General features: G+C 36.0%; 1 protein-coding gene across 1 annotated transcript; it reads right to left on the reverse strand.

Annotated features, from left to right (window-relative positions):
* Positions 1-16,714: 16,714 nt before the first annotated feature.
* On the reverse strand, positions 16,715-21,192 carry LOC140139512 (lactadherin-like). Its single transcript, XM_072161239.1, has 4 exons — positions 20,975-21,192; positions 19,230-19,438; positions 17,717-17,851; positions 16,715-17,338 (listed from the first exon to the last, which is right to left on the reverse strand). The coding sequence occupies exons 1-4, from the start codon at positions 20,994-20,996 to the stop codon at positions 17,189-17,191; spliced, it is 516 nt and encodes a 171-aa protein (XP_072017340.1). The 5' UTR covers positions 20,997-21,192; the 3' UTR covers positions 16,715-17,188.
* Positions 21,193-24,524: the final 3,332 nt, after the last annotated feature.

A 24,524-nucleotide genomic window follows, 5' to 3' on the forward strand; every position in this document is an offset into this window, starting at 1 on the left:
CACCGGTAAAGCTATTTTATAAAGTTATCATTGAGGAATGTTTGATATTCATGCATGGTATGTGTACTCCTTTTCAATCATTGAAGTAGCCAAACCTCTGTGGACAGAGTGAAAAACGGGTACATTTCTTTAAAAGAGCATATCTTCAAAAGTTGTGAGCCGATTGATATAATTGTTTTGGTTTATTAAAGCTAACGATTCACGGGTTTGTTGCATACCAAAATATATTTGATCAACTTTTCAGAAATAGGAGAAAAAGATGGCGCAATGAGGGTCCTCTTTTTGGGGGGACACCCTGTATTTGTGCAGTGTTCCGCCATTCATACATGTACATACAAAATTGAAATAGCCAGGATTGATTTGTTGTAGATGGGTGCGGACCTTTCACGTTAAAAATCGCTTGCTTGCAAAAACGGGACTTCATGCCACTAAAATTTACCATTTTAATTTGACCAATTTGTCATAAAACCATGTTAACCTTTTTTCTTATTTTGACCAGTTTGGAACGTTTTACGCTGAAAGTGGCATTTTTTGTGATCACTTGCTCGTACTAAAAGTGTTGTTACATAAAATTATTGTTGAGACTCCTTTTTAGTACTTTCATGATCTCATAAATGAGATGAGACCATTTAGGATGAACGATGTATGTACCCTTTCCTTTTTACAGACCCTGCTGTACCTGCCATTGTCTTTCCTGAGAAGATGAGGGTTACGAAGAGAAAGATATTCACTTTGCTGGTGGTCCTGAGCGCCATTTTGGTCACCCTATATGTTACGTTTATAGGCAGTTACCATGGTTACACATTGAGATCAATAGCATCAGCACCAATCGAGATTTATCAAAGCGGTCGTTTCGTTAATTTCAGGGAGTTGGGATTGAAGTTAATTTCACCTTATACAGTAAGTCAATTATTATTCTTCACTCGCAAATAAAAATTAAAGTATTTGCTAAACATAAAATAATGTAGCCGGTTTTTATTTTTTTTTTATTTTTTATTCAGTCAGCTCCCAATGTCTGACCCCGAATATCTCCATAGACACTGGCTGATGTCAATGCATGTATGTGGGCGCATGACATCACTCAGCTATGTTATTTATAGGCATTCTGAAGGGAGCTCGTTTGGACCGGAAGTGACCCCTTAATGACCTTTAACTCCAAATCTATGAACATCCAATAGACTGCTATGTTATTTGTGGCAGAGGAGAGTCATTTTGAATGTATTTTGTCTCGGACCGGAAGTGACCCCTTAATAACCTTTGACACAAAAAAATGACATATATACACTGGTCTACAGCAATTCATGTGTGAACACTCTGATAAGTTTTTCCTGTCGAATACAATTTTTGAAGGTAATTGGTTTTACCCCAGAAGTAACCCTTGTAACAATTTATGTGTGAGTACCGTCATTTTTTTTCAAAAGAAGAAGAAGATCCTGTATGAAAAAACCACAGCCGTGACTAAATGTTATTACTTCATTATATTACTGTTTAATAGCGGATCTGGTTGTAGGGGGGGGGGGTCAACATTGATATTGAAACATAAAAACATCATTCTATTAAAGAATTAAGCAATTACATAATTATATATTCTAAAATAAAATATAATTAAAAGTCTCTACAATTAGTTATAATATTCTAAAATATAAAAACATAATCTTTTGAATTTTCCATTTTATTCCATTAGGGCATTTCAACTAATAAACATGACCAAGAATGCAATGTGGCACGTTTTGACCAGTCTACCAAACCAGACCTACGAGTAAAATGCAAACGCCTGAGGCCAATGAATGATTCTTGCAAGATTGCAGCCGATTTATTTCTCTCCAAGCCCAAAGAATCCTGTTCTTACCAAAAAACGTATAACATTTGTGAGGTACTTAAGGTGAGCAGCGCATATTACTTGTGTTATTGGTAAACGTGACATTCATATAAAATGACATATCTATAAAAGATTTTTGGTTCTGATTAGGCCTAACAATTGAATACATGAATACAAAACCCACCCAAGTCCATGGGAAGTGATTTTGAGAGAAAAACCTGTATATCATTTTAATTCCTTAAGTTAGATTTACCTGGTCAATATGGTAAGTTTTACGTGCAAATGAGTGGATTAAACTGTATAAAGTATGACGATTAGCATTTCAGGGACTTCGTAGGGTTCATTTTAAATTTTGGACTTGGGTGGTTTTTTGAATCATATACAAAGACAACAACGTTGGAATGAGATTACCACTAGTAAGATAATACAAAATAAAGCACACAGGTATGTATAATGTTGATAAGCAGTCTGCCATGTAATATGAACCACCCAGCAAACACAAAAACGTTTTAAAAACGTTTTAAATAAGGTATATTTTGGCTTTTGGTTTAGGTAAAAACTTTTAACAACATTAAAATGTCGGGTTATATAAAGGTCATGATAACGTTTTAAAACGTTTTGTACGAAAACACACTACAACAATAATTTTATATGTTTTCAAAAAATGTTATTGTAAACTATTTTTGCAAACATTTTTGCCAAATATTATGTCAATACTAATTAAAATATTTGAACCCAGCAAATACAGAAATGTTCTTAAAATGTTTGTTTTTTTTCAAAACATTTTAATAACATTTAAATGTCGGGTTATATAAAGGTCATGAAAACGGTTTTAAAACGTTATTGAAAATATTTTAGGCAAACATTTTTCGCAAAATATTTTTTCAACCCCAAAATAACATTCTGATTAGAATGTTTTGTATCAAGTTTTCAAGAATGTTTTTGGAATGTTTTTAAAACGTTTTTATACCCTTAGCAGTCGATTATCAAAAATGTTTTTTAAGGTTATGAAAACGTTTTATACTCTTAATATACCCTTTATATAACCCGACATTTAAACGTTTTCTGACAACCTTCAATAACCTTTTGCGAATCACGTCGAAAACGTTTTGTGTTTGCTGGGCACACACGTTTCTTTATTAAACCTTTTTTTTTAATCAAAAGTCACTCTCCAGCAATGAATGTGTTACAAGTGGACTTTTATACATACTGGATTTCAATCAATGTGTTACAAGACTCAAATCACGGAATTGGGTGGTTCTTTCATACATGCTATTTCTCACATGCTCAATAGACACAGATGATGAATTTGAGTTGTTCTTTCATACATATGACAGGCCTATGTATAGCAACAATTTCCCATGCTTAACTCAATTTGGCCAACGTATGGACTTGGGTGGGTTTTGTATTCATATATTCAATTGTTTGATTGGCGTAACCCGACCGATCCTAAAAATAGGCCCGACACTACACTTTTTTCTTTTTTTTTTTTCAAAAGAATATCAAATATAAATTTAAAAAAAATAATAATAAAAAAAGTTCCAAGGCCTTTACCATACGCAATTTACAGTTTAAAATGTGTATAAAAATATTAAAAAAAAAAAAAAAAAAAACATTGCCGACCGACCTACCCTATTATACAACAATAAAAAAAAGCATTTTTAAGGCCTTAATAACATATAATGAACTTGGCACATCACGCATAAGCTTTCAGACATTTTCAGTCCTTTTTCAGACGCTTAAAAAACCAATGGGCAAATAGAATACATATAAAACAAAAATATACATTCCATGGTGTCAGACCTAACGAAAGATATGAAAAAGCACAAAAGCAAAAAAGCAAAATGTGGTGTCAAAAAGACATAATTCATGCAAAAGAAATTTAATCACATGGAGGGATTCAGATCATTGGGTTCATTACTCTTCCAAAAAGCTTTCTCTGTTTAAACGTATATATATAATTATTATATATACATTTTACTCATAGTTATACTTTCTTTTGAATAAAGCGCTCAATCCCAAAAGTGAGAGCGTATAAAAATTCAAAGAACACACCTTTCAGATAAATAACACTCGTTAAGGGTTCTGGAATGAGCGTTTTGTGCGTTTCGACAGTATTTTTTGTGGGACATGAGAGCACATCAGACATATTAAATTGCATTCTGAATACGAAACATGTCTTTCTGATATCAAATAATTTTATTTTTTTTTAAATTCACGATATAATACAAATTTTATGACAAATTATTAAAATTTGATATTTTTCACATTTTTGATATATAACAGTCCTCGAAGTAAATTTTATAAATGTAATGATATATTCTTAAAGTGTATGTAGCTGGGAGGAAAAGCCGACGATCAATTGAAAATGTTGACCCTTCATATTGAAGATATGGATTTTTTCCCAAAAAGACCCCTTTTTTGTTTGGTGTTTTGGGGGAAAATCCATATCTTCAATACGAAAGGTCAACATTTTCAATTGATCGTCGGCTTTTCATCCCACCTACATACGCTTTAAGTATAAATCATCAGATTTATAAAGTTTACTTCGAGTACTGTTAAATATTAAAATATCAATTTTAATCATTTGCCATAAAATGTGTATTACATTGCGAATTTCAAAAGCCAAATTATTTGATATCAGGAGGACATTCTTCGTATTCAGAATGCAATTCGATATGTCTGATGTGCTCTAATGTCCCACAATAAATACTGTCCAAACGTTCAAACCCCATCCCGTAACAGCGCTCCTGTTTTGCAGTTTAGCACTTTCTAGCTATCTCCGATAGACAGAGTGACTCTGGGATAGACATTGGCTGTGTTGACACCATGGAATGTATATTCTTTCACATTCCCAAGAGATGGTAGTCCACCCAAAGCAGTAGACTTCGGTTGTATATATAAATGCGCTTTTATAAATGCTGTTGTTATTGCTTTGCACACGAAGTTTCGGACAATGATCCTTTGTCAAGTGATGCCAAAAAATCGAAGCATCAACGTTGAAATGCTTAATTTTATTTTTTAAGCATAAATTATATTTTTTTATTTAACTCAGCATCTATTACAGCAATCTTTGGTCCATGTGCACCATCTATATATGTGTACTATTGCTGACATCAAAGTTGGCGGTGTCATCGCATCGAGAGGCTCCAACCAAGATCGCCTTGTTGCTGAGAACCGTTTCATCTTTAAGCTTGGAACACTACAGCCACAAGGACTTGAAATGTTTAATCTATAATTTTTTCAGCATATATTTTTTCCTAGTTTATTCAATTCAACATCTATCACAGTAAACGTATCTCTCGCGTGTTCAATTAACTTTTGCGCTTTTCGCTTCTCAAAAACTAATAACACACTGGGAACAAAAGTTATGTATATCATAGGGGCAAGGAATCCAATTACTACACTTGAAATTAATTGACCCAAGACAATCGGTTCCTTATTTATGATAAGAAATAAGGTACCGCTAGGATGTACCTAATGTACATTTCCTATCATATATACTGAACCGCTTGTCTTGAGTCACTGAAATGTCAGTGTAGTAATTGGATTCCTTGCCCCAATAATATACATAACTTTTGTTACCAGAGTGTTATTATTTTTTTGAGAAAAATGCAAAAAATAGTCACAAATTTACCACAGGGGTGTAGTACCCCCTTAAAGGACCATTTGTGACGTGTCATGTCAAAAGCAGACACTTTTGGGCAGGATCGTAAATGGAGAAATAGCCAAAAATTTGCCCGTGGTTTTTTTTTCACAATTTGGGTTTGTTGCGAATTCGTGATGTTATTAATGTTAAAATATTATCTGATAGTTTCAGACCCAAATATAACTGGCATCTTGTATTTTTTTAGACATCTTTCAAGGTAATGCCTACTCTCAACAATGTCAATAATATAAGGCCGATATCTCAATTTCCAATTTTATAATACCATAACTTACCAGTGGACTTCGGGTATATATATAAATGCGCATATATAAATGCGCACGTGACATCTACAAGTCGCCATACCGTGTTCAACGATGTAAGGTACCCGGATGTGCACAAATTCCACACGCAAAAGTATAGGCGAAAATGACAGGTTACAAGGAAAATTGTTTTTGCAAAATAGTGGCATTGATTGCAAAGGGCAAAATAATTTGTCCCGAAACATAAACTCTTTATTTGGATTTTCCATCACGGAAAAAAAAATAATGACGGAAAAGCTAGATATAGCTGATTTAAAAACTTATATTTCATTATTTCCGTGCTAAATGGGAGTAGCAATTGGCCATATTGATGACGAAATGTGATTCTTACTGGCATTAAGGTCAGAACTGAGTAGCTGCCGATGATGTTATTTGATAATTTTTGCACGTGATGATAGGGAACTTAGGGGCTGTCATTTTTCGGAAGGAATGGGTCATGGATTTATTTATTTGGGAGTCACGATAAATATCCCTCCCCCGTAGTGCCTCCACTGAACCCTGACCCTAATTTTAACTCTAATTTTAACTTCAATTGACGAAACTATAACTTTAGCTCTTTTCGGAATAATGACCCTCTCGAACTAATAGGCTAGATGTCCCCGCCCAACCTCCTCAACCCTACCTTACTCATTTGCTTGCGCTTGCTAAGTATCAAAAATTGACAAAAAAATAATTCAAAATGTGTTTTTAAGCACCTTTTTGTGCCCCCCCCCCTGCTAAATCGGTGATCTGTATACCCTTTGACGTACAATTTAGAGTATAAACACGTAGATGACTGTACATGATCTAATCATCCCGGCTGGAAGATGTTGAGGAAGACTCGTATACTATACATCACGCTCATACGTTATATGACAATTTGGCGTACAATCATGTATGTGATGCATGGTTTGAGGTTTATTCAGCTACTAAGTTAGATCTCGTCATACACATTATTGTCATGGTATTATATTGTAATTGTATACGTCAATTTTATTCAGTTTGATTCAACCGGCTTATAAAGTTTTACTTTACACGGAAGGGGAAAGTTCGCAAAAAACAATTAATTTATTAGTGTAAAAGGGGGAGGGTGGTTTTGGGGGAAAGGGAGGGGGGACAAATAATATTTATAAAATAGATAAATAACTTAATTAATAAATAAATACATAAATAAATAAATAAATAAATAAATAAATAAATAAAAATATAAATAAATAAATAAATAAATAAAATAAATAAAAATAAATAAATAAACATTAATTATGTTTGTACATGGGGGGGGGGGGGTGCTGTGCAATAATCATGATCCTTCGATATCCATGATTTATCCTTGCAAATTCCAGCCAATGTTCCTTGCCAGTGCTAGCCACGAAACAAGGTCACAACTGTAGCCACTCCTTCAATGGTCGCCATTTCAGTGATTGACAGTGATGTAATGTAAATATGGCGCATTTATATATACAACCGAAGTCTACTGCTTACGAACTCAATATCTTCGCTTAGGAATGTCTGATTACATTGGGAAAAACGGCATTGTGGAGAAAAATATATCTATATTTAAGATATGTAAAAACCTGAAAATTGATAACCTGCCCAAAAGTATCTGCTTTTGACATGACACGTCACATTTGTCCGAAACGTCGTGTGTTTATATTAAACCATTCTGTGTTTTATACAACAAACTGGTACTGCTTTTACTTACTATCTACGAACTCCAACGAAATCCAACAGTGAAAAAAAGGGCGCCATATAGCAATGTCAATGGTGTTTAAGTCCATAATCGGTTATATATTTTGTCAAGTTTCAGAGTGTTAGTTTGCTTTAGAATTTTCCTGGCAAATGTGGAAAGTGCGTGGTCGATGATGTTGTATATAAGGCAACAAAAAAATTCAGGGGGTGGTATCTGTATCATACGTAGGCCTATCAAGCGGTTCTTTAAAAACCAGATACAATAATCATACTAAATATCTCAGAAATGAGAAATACGAGAAAGAGACTGAGTTATCCAAATACATATGGGTATATTCCATCTACTGGGGAATTCTAAAGTAATCTAACACCATGAAGCGTGATTCAGGGCAATGTAACTTGTGCATAATCAACATTTAGTGCATCTACCTGTTTGTTTTTCACATTCTTCTAATCTCAGGATGCGAAAGGCGCACCAGTAGTGAAATGTTCCTCTACAATGTGTAAGAGTACCATTGTCTTAGGCATCATTGATTCGAACCAAGGTATTTTAGAATGGATTAAAATGTATAATACCACCAACTTGGAGGCCCGCATCAAGAGCCTTGTGGAACAACCACCAGAGAAACCAAACTTTGGGTTTTGTTTTATCAAATGCATTGTCGAGGAAAAGGAAAAAGTAGTGATTGGCAAAAGAGAGGAAGAGAATTACGTTCAAAAGAATGTGTCGCAGTTGTTACTACTCCCACCACAGATCGTCACTTCTAACCTGTCGAGCGCAAAAACACACAATGTGGTTAACATCAATCTGATTTGGTTGGATTCAACTTCTCATAGCCATTTTATGCGTTCTATGCCAGCTACGATTAAATCGTTAAAAAATATTAGAAGGCAAGAGACTGGTTACGTGTTTAGCTACAACTTATACCAAGCGTTGTATTCCCATACTATTCAAACGGCGAGGGCGCTGTTCTCAGGCGTTATAAGCAAAGGAAATGGAGGCATACAAAGTAAAAAGTTAATGAGAAGATATAAAAGCGGGGGTTATGAGATATATTGGTCATACGATTTATGTTGGAAACATAGATGGGGACTTGTAATGCAACTTGGAACCAATATGGATTGGAAAAATATACAGAAAGCTCTCGAAGAAGTTGGTATTGATAGAATTGATATGACATTATCTAGCTGTGAAGCTCTTAGTGGTCGGTTCTATTTTGGTTTCAAAGAGGCAATATGCTACAACGGAAAATACCAGCATAGTTACATCTTATCATATCTAGCTGAATTACAGAAACAGTTACAGAAAGCTGGTAAGCCATTTTTTCACTATACAGACACGAACGTCGGGCACGAAGGCAGCGGTCTGCGGATACAGACTTTAGATGAAGACCTTGCCGATTACTTTAACTCATTATCAACCCGTGATAATATGTTAACGATATTGCTTGCCGATCATGGCAATAATTATGGAGCGTTATTTGGGAAAACAGGTGAAGCTCGAGTTGAAATGCACCATCCAATGTTAATCATCCATGCCTCAAAGAACTTGCCACAAGTAATTGGAGAAGATAAAATGAAGGCATTGACACTTAACCAGGATCGGCTTGTCAGCATACTTGATCTTCATTACGCTCTCCATACACTAGCTCCAGGGGGCAGCATTGAAGTGGCAACGGAGCATGCTCAATATAATGTTGAACCGATGGGATTGTTAGCACCAATTGATGTCAATAGAACATGTGATTCAATCCCAATGATTCAACCTAATGTATGTATATGTGAAAGCTATAATACTAAATATGTTGTCAATGGCACAAGGCAGAGGATGGTGGCAGAATTTGCTTTAGGAGAGATAAACAATGCAATATTGAATCAGTTCCGAGCTGCACATCCTGATGCAGCGACTGGCTTTGGTTCGTGTCAGAGACTAGTAGCATCATGGTTTGACAATGTGCGCGAAACTTCTGAGAAGGTAAGATAACCCATGTGAATTAAACTTTAAGGTCCTTTTTCGTCTAATTTATTCCACGTGATTCTAAATTTGGAACGGAATTATGTCAAGATGATAGAGATTAACATTTTCCTGAAGCCATATAACAAGTTTCAGAATAAAGAGGATATGAGGACCAAATTGCGTGCTAAATGTTTCTTGCCACCCTCTCCCTCTTAGTGTTTATAAATTACTTACCCCCCCCCCCCCTCGGTTTGGCAGAAACCTTAACACTCCCCTTAACCGAGCCAGGACCCCTTATCAGATGCAAAATACTATTATATTAACCCAATATTGAAACTAATTTTCATGGTCTCTATTATATTTTGCGAGCGTAGCAAGCAGAAAAGGTTGCATAATTGTCGTACTCTTTTCTACATACTTTTACAGCTCAATACTGAACACATACCGAATCATATGTGTCTACAATTGTTTGCCCCCCCTTTTTTTTTTTAACCTACCAAACTTGTTTGTCCACCCCCCCCACCCACCCACCCACCTTTTGGACTTCCCAATTTTAACCTTCCTTGGGGCATTTCACAGCCTCCGAATGTACCTCAAATTCGTCCTCTTATTAAAAGAATCAAATGTCAAAAAGAATCTGTTAACATTTTAAGGGGCATACAACGTAAAGATGAATACTCAATCGATTTGTAGAGTGTGTAAAAGACACGAACGGTATTTATTCTGCAAAAACGATCGAGGGTAAAATCAGCTGGAGTATGGAGGGATGAGTAATTATGAACTAAGAAAAACAAAAAGTGGAAATATGTTAAATTTTAATTTATACTTTATTTTCCTTACAGAGGTGCAAATTATAATTCGGTACTGTATCATTTCATTATTCCATTTGATGAACATAAAAGTGGCGGATGGCATGATTCCAGACATTATAATATCTTACATGGAAATCATAAGAAAATCATAATTGGTCCCACTTGTACTAAAAGCTCCGTATTAAAGTTTGGGATAGGAACGGCGGGATGGGAGTTGGGATTCGGCTACCATTGGGATATTCCATTTAAAATCCACACTACCCCTGTGGAAGATTTAGCTAAAGTCTTCTACAGAGGGAGTATGAGTTTCAAATAGAATAGACATTTGGGTAACTTCCATTTGAAATACCCACCCCAGTTGTGGAAGATATTGGTAAAGCCATAATACAGGGGGAGGATGGGTTTCAAAATGATTAACCCTGACCAATTACATTTGAAAAACATACTCCCTCTATAGAGGATATTTCCAAAATCTTCCACAGGGGTTGTGTGGATTTTAACTGGAATAGCCCATTCTGACAATCCTCATTGAATATCTTCACTTTTTGTACATACACAGGGCGAGGTAACCACGAAGCTAGATATTCACGTACTTGACGAAGATGTTTTCTTTGTTACCGTTCTTATTTCAAAAACCAACCAAATGAGTCTGCTCAACTACCACCGCATATCCAGCTACGGTCAATACAGAGCATGCGCAGATGAAGGCGTTGACGTCAAACTTTGTATTTGTTCTTTGACTCAACCAATCAGCAGGCCAGATTACATGGCCATCCCATCCTGGCATTTAGAGTTCAAAGGTAACAGTACCACTAAAGCGTTGGATAACAGCAGCTGTCTTTACATATATGAGCGGAGAACACAGTCTGGTATAACCTTGGAGGCCTCATCGGAGTGTTTAAAGAAGTCCTATTTCTTGGAAGTGCATGCAGGTACTCTTGTGAATATTTTCACTTCGTTGCCATTGCCATGTCGTGTAAAGATTAACCCTGGTGATATGATATTCCTTTTAGTGTTTATTGAAATTAATAACAAAGCCGGATGGCGTGTGGAATATACTAACAAATATGAAGAAATAGTTTGATATATTATTTAGTCACAAAAGATTTAGAAGTTGCCACTGCGCTCTAGATTATAGGCTATAGTATAAACTAAATATGTAACAAGGATTTAATATTTAAAAGAAATAAAAACAACTGTTTGTTCTATATAAAGACCTGAGCGCAAGAAGACCGTAAGTCCACTTGGCCCCTCAACATGTATACACTAAAGTTGCGTATATTTTCGTATAGTTCGGTAATGTTTTATACATGTTCAGGGAGGCAAAACAAATCTTCCACAACCTTTCATGATGTTTTCACCCAGGAACATGTATTAAACATTATAAAACCCTAAGAAACTATACGTAACTTTAGTGTATACATGTTGAGGGGCCAAGTGGACTTACGGTCTTCTTGCGCTCAAGTATTCATATGTACTGCACGTTAAACGTTTATCTTTACTATAAAGGTCAACGCTTTATTTCTTTTAGTGGGGAATTGCGAATTGCATGGCTGCCAATTATCATGCTTTGGGTGTGGTCTCACTCACGCTTAGAGACTCTTTCTCCCGCTCTCACGCCAAAGTAGTAAAATACATGTATCACACATCGATGTAAATTTCAAGCATCGATCCCAAAATATATGGCCATGCGTTTTGAAATGAACACCCAAAAAGGGAAGTGGTGTCACACTTTTCACTATGATCGTTTTGTTTTTTGAGCATATCTTTGAAAGTAAAGAAGTTATGGCAACATATTAATGATGAACTATGGAAAGTTACATGAAGGTATCTAGAACAGAAGCAGAATGGCATTCAATCCAATGACCCAAGTCAGGGTTGGTGGCGGCAGCGGCTCATGTGGCAGCGACTATGTACAAACTCAATGGGAAATTTCATTTGTGGTGCCTCGCAGTGCAAAAATGTTGAAATGGGTTTTTTTAAACTAGTCAATAAACTATCAATAAATTTGGTATCAAAAGAAAGCTGACATTGTTATCTGAACTTTTATTCTGTAAAATAGATAAAACAATAAACTGTCTTGAGCTAATGATAGGGGCATGTGCTTTGAACTTGACATCTAAAATGGGTGAGTGGCATCACATTTTTCACAGTGGTCATTTTTCACAGATATCTTATTGACACCAATTATAGGTGTCAATAAGATATCTTGAACATCTGTAGAATGGGACTCAATCCAATTGCCCAAGTTAGGGTGATGGAGGTAGCGGAGCACTCTGCACAAAACTGTAAGCCAAGTTTTCATTTTGGGAGCCGCATAGTCGGTGTGCAAATGTGTTGCTATTTTCCTTAAAAATTAGTGTTTTCATAAATTTGGTATCAAAAGAAAGCTGACATTATTATCTACACTTTTATTTTGTAAAAAGTGAAAATAGTTAGATGCTTTAGGGTAATGATAGGCCAATGTTCTCCTTGACAATAAGAAAAATTAATTCTATTTCTGTCACTTTTTGAAGGGTTGTATCATTTTACGAAAGTGATAACCCCCAAACATTTATATATTGCAAGAAAGTCCTTACTTTGATCTATTAGAAAATGACATAAACATGTGTAACACAGAAATGTTAGTGACATTATACTCCTGTACCACATTATACTCCTGTACCATTTTGCAATGCACGAATTTCTATCGAAACTCCGGCTAAAAATACTATTCCAATTCAAGATAACTAAGACTTGAATAGCGAGGTCACCGCCGGGGGTCAGGGATCAGGCTTGAGGTTACACTCACATTGATACGCATTGATCACGTGTCCAGAAAATTTTCCCGTGAAAATTTACCTATTAATCTTGACTGCCTGGCTATACAAATATTTAGCGAGTCCTTTTCCCCAAAGTTTGTTTCCCTGGTTTCTTCGATAACGCTAAGCACAGCGTCATCATCCCTATATCTTCGTGTCAAAAATTGCCGTGATAGTACGGCGAATCATCTCGTTTTTCAACAGCTACGCATGGCGATTTTGTTCGAGATAGGCCGAGCGACTCAGGCTAAGCATCCCATTGCACGATATGAGATACCACAGAGTTTCTATTCTAGTACACGTTTTTACGATTTGCGCATGCTCAGTACCCCATATGATGTTGCCATTACAAGAAAATTCGATTTGTTTTCAGGTAAAACCCAGTTTTGTTTTCAATACACTAACTGGAAATTCAATACACTAATCAGCGGCGATTGCTGTTTGCTGTGGATATATTTTACTGCATTTTCACCATAACGATTTTAAATCGTACATCAAAATTGTGATATATTCAACTGTTTGAGAATTATAATCCCACGTATAACCCATTCAGCTCAGATCCAAGTGCCGTATAGAATATTAAATCACAAGTCTATAATACATTTCACATATCGAGACAATATGCGACTTTCTTTATCTGCGTCAATAATAGAATATTGATTTGAACAGTTTGTACTTCACCACTGAGCGATCTAGCGATCGATTTCTAGCCAATCAGTTATGACTCCTTTTCTTGTGGTCGGTGAAATACCAATCGCCCGTCGCTCACCAATGGAGTATTACGTTGCAGGGAAGAATATTTATAATACATGGTGTCGACACTGTGCTAAGTCTCTGTGCTATAAAGCTGTACTGTAAATGTACTAATAAGACCACGGATGGGAAAAGATGTACAAAATATTTTATGAAAAAAAAAAAAAGAAATGTAAGTAATAAAACTATCACTTATCTGACTGATACAGGTGGAAATGATGTAAGTAATCAGGAAGACATTATTAAAGTGCAAGTTGATTATTACAAAGAATTGTAAAAAAAAAGGGGTCAAACGACAAAACTTATGTTTGATAATTTCGTTGAAAATATGAACAGTTATCTGAGGAAGATAAAGAGTCATGTGAGAGTTTACTTACAAATGATGAATGTGAATGTGTTAAATGTCACTGGAGAGTGGTAGGACAATTGATTGTAAATTCGTTTAATGAAGCACATGAAGCTGGCGAACTCGCAGCATCGCATAAAAGAGGTATCATTATATTAATTCACAAAGGGAAGGGACTTAATAGAAACAAATTGGATAATTGGAGACCGATAACGAATACTGAATATAGATTACAAGATTGCAGCAAAAGTGCTCGCCTCAAGAATAAATCAGGTTTTACCCAACGTAATTAACACAGACCAAAATGGCTTTTTAAGAAAACGTGGTGCAGCTTTAAACATACGCCTTGTTGAAGATGTTTTGAGATATACAGAAAAGGAAAATGTAAAAGGGGCTATGATTTGCATTGATTTTCGAAAAGCATTCGATACGATAAACAGAGATTTTATTTTATTTGCACTTCAGAAATTAAATTTTGGTATGCAATTGAAAAATGGATAACCACTATGTTTAAGAACACTGTAAGTTGTATATTACACAATGGTCATTTGTCAAATTTCTTCTTTCAAGACAAGGTTGTAATTTATCTCCTTTATTATTTCTTATAGCGTCAGAAATTATGTCTAGTAAGATAAGACAAACAAATGATATACGGGGTATTGAATTACCCCTTAAAGACTATGGGGAAGGTGAAGTTAAAATAACTCAATTTGCCGACGACACTACAATCTTTGTGAGGGATGAAAAGTCAATACATAGAGTTATAGAAATCCTTGACCGTTTTACAGAAATTTCAGGTCTACATCTTAATAAAACCAAAAGTGACGCAGTTTGGATTGGCGCAAGCAAAAGTTTGAAAAAGAAGGTCGGTGACATCAATTGGAAATTCGAACCAAATAACAGTGTCAAATTATTAGGAGTAGTAGTTAACCCATCAATTAATATTGAAGAGTTGTCTGCAAATTGGGAACCGAAAATGGTCTCAATAGAAAAGTCCATAAGAGCTTGGACAATGAGAAACCTATCAATGGTTGGTAAAATACTCATAAAAAAATTTGATGGCATCAAAATTTTCATATATAGGTTCAATAATAGACTTACCACAATGTTTTGTAAATAAAGTAAATAGTATGTTTTTTAAGTTTGTATGGGGAGGTTCGGAAAAGGTTAAAAGAACAACACTAGTAAACGAGTACGACAACGGTGGCCTAAAAATGTTCAATTTTAAAATATTTCTGGACTCATTGAAGTTGTTAAAAATAAAAAAGTGGAAAAATATTCCTTTATATATTATTAATAAAACCCAGTTAGGCGTACATATTTTTAAGTGCAACTGTAATTTTGAAAATATCAATGCAGTTGTAAGATATATAATAAATGAGATGCCCATGTTTTACCGAAATCTAATCAAGGTATGGTTGTCAACAAAAAGTACTCAAGACAAAAACCAAGTGCAAAACTGGGGAGATGAAGTTATTTGGAACAATATTTGTATAATTAGCAGAGGTAAGACATTTTATTACAAGGAATGGGCTAAAAGAGGTATAATATGTATTTCAGACTTGTATGATCAAAACGGTGTCTTTCATTCACTAGACGAAATCAAAAGTAGGTTTCCACAGCCAGCCAGTGTTTGTATACAATATTTAGCTCTAAAACAAGCAATTTTAAAGACATGCAAAAATAAACAGCAGAATGCTATTAACAAGGACATATACTTTTATGATGGAAAAACTTTTGTTGCATTAATGAATTGCACCACACAATTATATAGGAAAGCTATGTTATCAAAGATTTCGACTAAACCAATATGTCAAACCTTTTGGGAAAATAAATTAAAAAATATGAAATTCAATTGGAGCAAAATTTGGAAAAATATTCTGGCAACAAAAGAACCTAGGCTAATGACATTGAATTGGAAAATAACCAGTAATATTTATGCAACAAAAGTCTTTCTTAACAAAATAGGAAAAGAACAAAGTAATGTATGTGAAATTTGTAACGTAGTAGATTATATTGAACACTTTTTTTGGGAGTTGCAAAAAAAATAAAAAGATATGGAGCGAAGTGGACAAAATAATTTTGCAACACTACAATGTTAAAATTAAAACCACACAAGCAGATGTTATCTTTGGTTACTACCATGCAGGAAAATGTAATACTACAATCAATAAAATAATAAGTGTTAGTAAACTGTCAATTAGTAAATATCGTTACGGGAAATATCCCGATTTGATCAGTCTATTACATTCTGAATTAAGAATCAGAAAGCTTATGTAGTAAAAATTGTAGAAATTAGCAAAGTCAGAAATTAGTTAAGTGAGAACAAATGAGTTATGTAAATATATAATGTGATGAAATCAACGAAGCAAATAAAATAAAAGATAAAAAAATATAAGACCACGGATCGTTTTGTATTTCCTCATTAAATGACTGAGTGAGCCTTGTACATGTACAACAACCTTACAGAGGTGGGAAATATCTTTCTTTAGCAAACTATATAAGTTTGAAACGCAAAAAATGAATTCCGAAAAAAGCGCGCGGCCGAAGTTAAGGTCTATAAAAATCAAAAATCTTACACTAAACGACACAATTTCATGCCTAATTTTAACACTAGGATTTTTTAAATGTATATCCAAGCACTATGTTTTTAAGTGACATTTCTGAAGGGAAAAATATTGCTTTATATTTGACCGAGAAAATTAATTTCATAGCAAAAAGGCGTATCTCATGTATCGATCGACTTTAAGCGCGACTATGCATAACAAAAGAAGCTGGTGACCACCGTTGTGAGTGAATGAGTCTAGGTAAGACAACGTTCTCAATAATCCTGTTGCTTATTTGTTTTATCGTTGTTGTTGTTGTTGTTGTTGTTGTTAATTATCCTAAAATGTATCTACATGTGCAGACGGCACTGCTTGTGTACTGCTTTAAACTGGGATTGGCATAATATGCCTCCCGAAAATCAACGGTTGCTAATGAAAGTATATTTCTAGCTCTACCTGTAGCCTTTTGTTCCTCTCGATTCGTTTTGACGAACACGTGTATAGCATTTAGAATAAGTTATTGATATTGACAACCCAGTATTTCAAAACTAATACTGCAATATGTTTTACATGATGTTTTGATGATAGCAATTCTGAGATGTCTTGCCAGGATTATATTTGAAAATGTGTGTGTCACAATGATGAACGAGTCTATGTTGCCATAGGTCTGTCGAAAACAAAGGTAAGAAATATGGTTGTTTAATATAAAATGAAAATTTGCGAAAAATATCGTAATGACCATTTCAATAGATGAGTTGACCTCAGTGGTTATCAACAAAGGCAAAGGACTGGTATATCGATATGCTTGAGCGAACTGCATACAACCACTACACTGTTCAATAGCCTTATTGTGATGTGGCGGGGGTTTAAAAGCACGGGCCTTGAACAAAATATGATGCGCGCGCATACAGCTATACAAAAAACAATGGAAATTGTAATGATGCGTGCGCATACTGCCAGGCAATGACGTCAGAAGTCAACTCTTCTATAGTGTTAGGATTATCTCATTGACAATAAATTGTTGGAAAATGTTAACAACACTTACCAAAATATACCCGTTCGCATCAGTCAAGGTTTGGTGCCCTTGTCCTCCATCAACATCGTATAAAACCTTGAATTCTCTGACGAAGCTGTTGAATTTGTAACATCCTCTTGTCATAAGACCACCTACCAACATATTCTGGTGTTGAGAAAATAAGGGGCTGTGCAATAATTATGAGCCCTGGGGAAGGGTATAATGGGGGGGCAAGATTATTTTTGGCCAGGCAAAAAGGGAGGAGCAAGCAATTTTTGGCAAGCCGAGAGGGGGCAAGCGATTTTTTTGCACACAATCACGGGGCGCCTTTTGAATAAAACGCTCCAAAACAGTACGGAAACGCTTAAATAATAAGCAACTCCTGCTCGCTGCGCTCACAATATAATCTAGACCAATTAAGGTTTGCAAATTGGGATCCTGAAAAGTTGTCATGTGCAAAAGTGGAGAGCAATAATGGCAGGCCGAGAGGGGGGATGCAAATTTTGGCAGGTCGAGGGGAGGGGGGCGGGGGGGGGGGGCAAGTATTTGATGGAACGGCGTTTGGAAATTCTACCCCGGCTCATAATTATTGTACAGCCCCTAAGTTAATTTAAAATGAATAGAGTAAGGATCTGCTACTTTGTGACATTAATGGCCACCATCAGAGGATGATTTAAGCACTGCCCAACACCCAGTTACGACATAAGTGTGCAGTGAGCAGAGCTGTATGAGTAACATGACACCACTGCTCTGCTATACTGCATAGACATGCATGGTAAAATTTGAATTTGTACTGCCATATTTACAATAAAAACACTGTTAATTTTCTGGTCGATTTCACATTTTATTTGATCTACAGAAGGTGTGAATAATCCTTCATACACACATCACTTTTGTTCTGAAATCGACCAAGTAATAATGACACACACACACAATTCAAAAAAACCACTTTTGCACAGAGTTCAATGAGATTTGAAAAGTGGCAGTTGAAACTCCGGTGATAACACTTTTGCAGTGCATGATGGGGCTTCCATAAATCATCCTCTGGGCCACCATATGCACAAAGGCTTGGTCACTAGGTCGTGGCCACGCCGAAATCTATGTTTAGCCGCTAGAATCTTTGTTAAAACACCATCAGTACCATGTAGTACTTGAAAATTTGGTTTCCTAGATATGCGAGCTATTGTCAACTAGCGCAGTGTCGCATTGTTTAGGTATAAAACAATTGATATTTGTAATTAAATTGTGTAAATCATCCACAATTTTATTCTGTGTACTTTTGAACACTCGAAAATGACGTCTTAATTTAAAATTAAGTTTTAAGAAAATATTTAAAAAAAGAAGAAACAAAAAAAACTTATTCCGCATTTGTTTTTGCCATGGTTTTGAGACAGCTTTTTTTTGCTTAGGGATGAAATCAAAACTCGACCGGGGGTTGACCGGCGGTTCCGTCCAGTTGACATTGTTTAGAACAATAACAACCGGACGGAACCGGACGGAACCTCTGGTCAACCGCCGGTCGAGTTTTGATTTCATCCCTTACCTTGGACATATCCACGTCATAATGGGGATCACTATCAGAAGTCCCGGGGATCCAGGCGTTCACGAAAATATTCGTTGGAAGAGGATTGTTCAGTCGTCCTCTTTCCTTGCCGTACTGATCTGTGTTCTGGTAGAGAACTGAAGTCACATAAAGACCGTGGGAAGGAATCCCATGGTTCTCCATACCAAGGGGATTGAGGCAATGTGTATCTTAAACAAAACAAAATATATCTCAATATTTAGTCCAGGTACCAGGATATGACGTGCGAAAAAAGATGGTTATCAGATTCATGGAATTTGCGGTATTGGGGCTATTCCAGTTGAAATCCATACACGCCCTACGGAAGACATAAAAATAAATAAATGTAGATATTTATATAGCGCTTTATGCCGTAAACAGCCTCAAAGCGCTTTACATTTATTCCGACGTTATTAGAATATGGAACCACGTTTGCTGCCTATAAATGGCGCAGGGTTCATCAGTACAACGACTGTGACTACCCATAACAGCTTCCCATTGCACCTGGGTGGGGTGAAGCAAGCGAGACAAAGCGCCTTGCCCAAGGCCGCAACACGGTGGCGGGACGGGGACTCGAACACACGCACATAAAGCAAGCTCTCAGATTATGAGTCCAAGGCCGTAACCACTGAGCCACCGTGACATGACCTTTATAATCCTCCATACAGGAAGTGTGAATTTCGAATGGATTACCTGTTTGGGTGACTCCATTTTGAAATCCCAATGTGGGAGAGCATCGTCATGCTTTCAATAGGGGGTGTATGGATTTCAATTGGAATATACCATTATGCGAGATGTCCGGAAAGCACCGACAGGCGGCGAAAACGCAGGTTACTCGACTCTATAACACCGGCTACTTTCCGCCAGAAAGTTGGTTTTTGTGTCAGAAGAAAAGTACCCCACGCTCATTGCCCGAGAGACTACTTGCTTTCTTTGGTATTAAGCCAAGTTGTATGCCTACTTCTTATTTACCATCAGGAATGAAATGTACTTTACCATTAGTCATATTATTTACCATCAGGAATGAAATGTACTTTACCATTAGTCATATTATTTACCATCAGGAATGAAATGTACTTTACCATTAGTCATATTATTTACCATCAGGAATGAAATGTACTTTACCATTAGTCATATTATTTACCATCAGGAATGAAATGTACTTTACCATTAGTCATATTATTTACCATCAGGAATGAAATGTACTTTACCATTAGTCATATTATTTACCATCAGGAATGAAATGTACTTTACCATTAGTCATATTATTTACCATCAGGAATGAAATGTACTTTACCATTAGTCATATTATTTACCATCAGGAATGAAATGTACTTTACCATTAGTCATATTATTTACCATCAGGAATGAAATGTACTTTACCATTAGTCATATTATTTACCATCAGGAATGAAATGTACTTTACCATTAGTCATATTATTTACCATCAGGAATGAAATGTACTTTACCATTAGTCATATTATTTACCATCAGGAATGAAATGTACTTTACCATTAGTCATATTATTTACCATCAGGAATGAAATGTACTTTACCATTAGTCATATTATTTACCATCAGGAATGAAATGTACTTTACCATTAGTCATATTATTTACCATCAGGAATGAAATGTACTTTACCATTAGTCATATTATTTACCATCAGGAATGAAATGTACTTTACCATTAGTCATATTATTTACCATCAGGAATGAAATGTACTTTACCATTAGTCATATTATTTGTCATTCCATAGGAAGAATTCTCAACATGGGTAGTGGTCAGATAAGGAGTTGTGTCGTCTGTTAACGTCGAAATCGAACTGGTTGTCAACAATGATGGTAAAGTGTTAACTCCTGAACTTTTGGTTACTCCGATTCCTGATTCTGTTGAGCCTAAAGAAATATTGGTAAGTTAGCGTTTAAATTAGCCAAATTGACAGCGATGTATTAAGGGCCTTGGTCTAAAGTAATTTGCTTATTCGGAGGATCGTAAAGATCATCAGAATTCATATTTTGGCACCATTGTTATTCATTTAGTCTAGTTAGTTAGTTAGTTAGTTAGTTAGTTAGTTAGTTAGTATAGTTAGTTAGTTAGTTAGTTAGTTGGTGAGTTAGTACTTACCATTCGTTGCCACATCATACGACTGCGTGAAAAGGGGGTCTTTCCGTGAAACTGAACATTTTCAAAAAGTCATGAAAATTAGAAAAAAACCGGGGTCATTGGGTTAGAGATTATCAGATATTTGTTTAAAATTCTTGAAAAAGGAGGTCTTTTAGTGACAGGAAAAAAGGGGGTCACTGGGTGAGAGGGAGTTCAGTGAAACAAAAAGGGAGTCATTGGGTGAGAGGGAGTGGGGGGTCAATATGGCCGCACATCCCCTCACCCATTTTTAATGAGGGGTTGAACAGTTTTTACAAATCATAAACGTTATACAAAGCATGTAAAAGTCAACACAATGATTGATAATTATGCAGACAAAAAAATCAACTTTATATGTACGTCTCTCCACTGATGAATTGTTTATTTCACAAAAGGTGTTATTAATTAGATTATGATTGCATGATATTAAATAAATCGGTTAAGATTTTGAAAAAAATGGGGTCATTGGGTGAGACGAAGTTTAGTGAAACAAAAAAGAATTATTGGGCGAGAGGGAGATGCAAAATGAGGGTCAAAAAAGCGCGTAAAAGGAAGGTCGATTTATCTGGTGCCGATCGGAGGAGGAAAGGAATAGCAGAAAATGGCGAAAAATAACGTACTTTTACAAGGCAAAAAGCAACTTTTCTAGGCATTGTTGACATGGTGCCTTCGCGAAAGTTTCCTACTCTGAATACCTAACTTTTGAGATGGTTTGTATGTTTGAAGGTGTAAAATTAACAACAAGGCACCCGGTTTTACCGCCGCGTTCAGTAACTCATATCATCACGACGTGCTCGAGTTTGATTGACAGATGACGTCAGACGCAAACTAGTCTTTTTATCTCTGTCTTCCAGTATACCAGAGTGCCGTATATCGATGCACCTCTTTCTTAAATTCTCTTTACGTATGAATTGGCTTGAAATAGCGAACAGTGGATCAGATACAGACTTGACATTTCTCTGGAATATTTTTTTCAATTTGTTTTCACCCCGAGAAGTCTCTTAAAACTCAAATTTTATTACCTCCCGGACATTGTGTTTTCACCTGTGGTAAGAGGCCGGTCGAGTGCAGATCCGTCGGAACAATCTTTTCAATACGGAATAAATGCAAACCTCATCGTGACATCATCCAAGCAGCAAAGTTCATTTCCCATTGAAAAAGTGTTATCCGACAGATCTGCAGTCGACCATTCTGTAAGGCATGCATGTCAACTTTTTGTCCATGGTGTTTTCTGCTTCGATGAGCTTAAGGGGGTACTACACCCCTAGCCAATTTTTTGCTTATTTTTGTGTTTTTCTCAAAAATTATAGCGCATTGGTGACAAGTAAGATGTGTATATTATAGGGGCAAGGAGTACAACTACTGCACTGAAAATTCAGCAAATCAAGGCAAGTAGTTATTGATTTATTGATCAAATATTGGTTTTCCCTAATTTCTGACTGTAACTCCACAACTGTTGTCTGTGCTGAAATAAAATTTCCAGGGTAGCAGTTGTAGTCCTTGCCCCTATAATATACACATCTTACTTGTCATCAATGCTCTATAATTTTTGAGAAAAATGCAAAAATAGGCACAAAATTGGGCAGGGGTGTAGTACCCCCTTAAAAGCCAGTAAGGATATCTGTAGGCATAATCCTTTCAGCAAAAGTTCCATTTTGCCCCGTCAATGAATGTATGGTCCCTCCTCTATCGACATCCATATCTCAAAAACTGTATGAACAATCTCAGTGAAAATTTCTGAGGTGATGATTCGCCAATTCGATGCAAGCGATTGTCATGGTGTCTTTGCAGTGCTGAACAATGTCATGCACAGACCACCATTCTCCTGAAGTGCAACATCATACAAGGACATTCAAGACTACCAGAAGAAAGGGCCTCTGGTTCAACCCTGAAGACAGTGTAACAAAATGCCATAAACAGGCGTGTATTTAGAACTCCGGTGAATAATTGCTTGATTCTGGCTGTTATCGGGCTGGAAGACCACTGTGGAGGTGCCGCTGGGCCAAAACCATCGTCAGTGATGTCTTCAGTTATGTCAGAGATCACCGCTGTTTTCTGCCACAACAATGGCTCACGTTATCTACAGTGATGCGGGTACATTTGAGGAGCCATGATGCAGTCATGTCTACAGTAGAATTCATTTCGACCTTTGCAGGACTTAACCCCATTAAAAGCTATTAAACCAAGATAACACTCATTGAAACAGCTCAACTGATTAAATCGGATCTTCTCTGGCTGTGCACATGTGACTGTTTTCATGTGCGATATCGCAATACAGTTTGTATTAAAGCTTCAGTTGGGTAACCGATTATAAAGGAAACGAAAGGAAACAATGGTATGTGTACCATTGTTCACGAAATGAGACAATGGCGTGCTTTTTGTAAACCAGCATTCTTGAAAATGAGCAACATAATGATTGTTGACAAAACACTTTTGTGTTTTAGGAAGGATATGTAAACGACAGATAACACAAAAAATATGAAGAAATTATTTCCAAACCGTGTTAAGGGGGTACTACACCCCTGCCAAATTTTGTGCCTATTTTTGCATTTTGCTCAAAAATTATAGCGCATTGTTGACAAGTAAGATATGTATATTATAGGGGCAAGGACTACAACTACTGCACTGTATTGAAAATGCAGCAACTTCAAGTAGTTACAAAATGGCGTTACTGTAACTCCACAACTGTTGTCTGTCCTGAAATAAAATTTCCAGTGCAGTAGTCGTAGTCCTTGCCCCTATAATATACATATCTTACTTGTCACCAATGCGCTATAATTTTTGAGAAAAAATGCAAAAATAGGCACAAAATTTGGCAGGGGTGTAGTACCCTTAACACGGTTTGGAAATAATTTCTTCATATTTTTGGTGTTATCTGTCGTTTACATATCCTTCCTAAAACACAAAAGTACGACCCTCTCCAAACACCTAAATTAGCTAAAAATTTAGGACATGTTAAAAACTATATTTTCTAGAACTTTAGAAGAGTACTTTTAATATTGGCCGGTTATTTTTCACACAGCGACGTTAACTAGTCATATCCCCATACTGTTAACGTAGGGCTATTTGTGGAGGTCACGCGTCAATGGGAAAGAGCACTGTGTATTGTGTATAGGAAAACGGACAGTAACTGCA

Source organism: Amphiura filiformis, chromosome 18 (genome assembly GCF_039555335.1).
Source record: "Amphiura filiformis chromosome 18, Afil_fr2py, whole genome shotgun sequence".
Classification (NCBI taxonomy): domain Eukaryota; kingdom Metazoa; phylum Echinodermata; class Ophiuroidea; order Amphilepidida; family Amphiuridae; genus Amphiura; species Amphiura filiformis.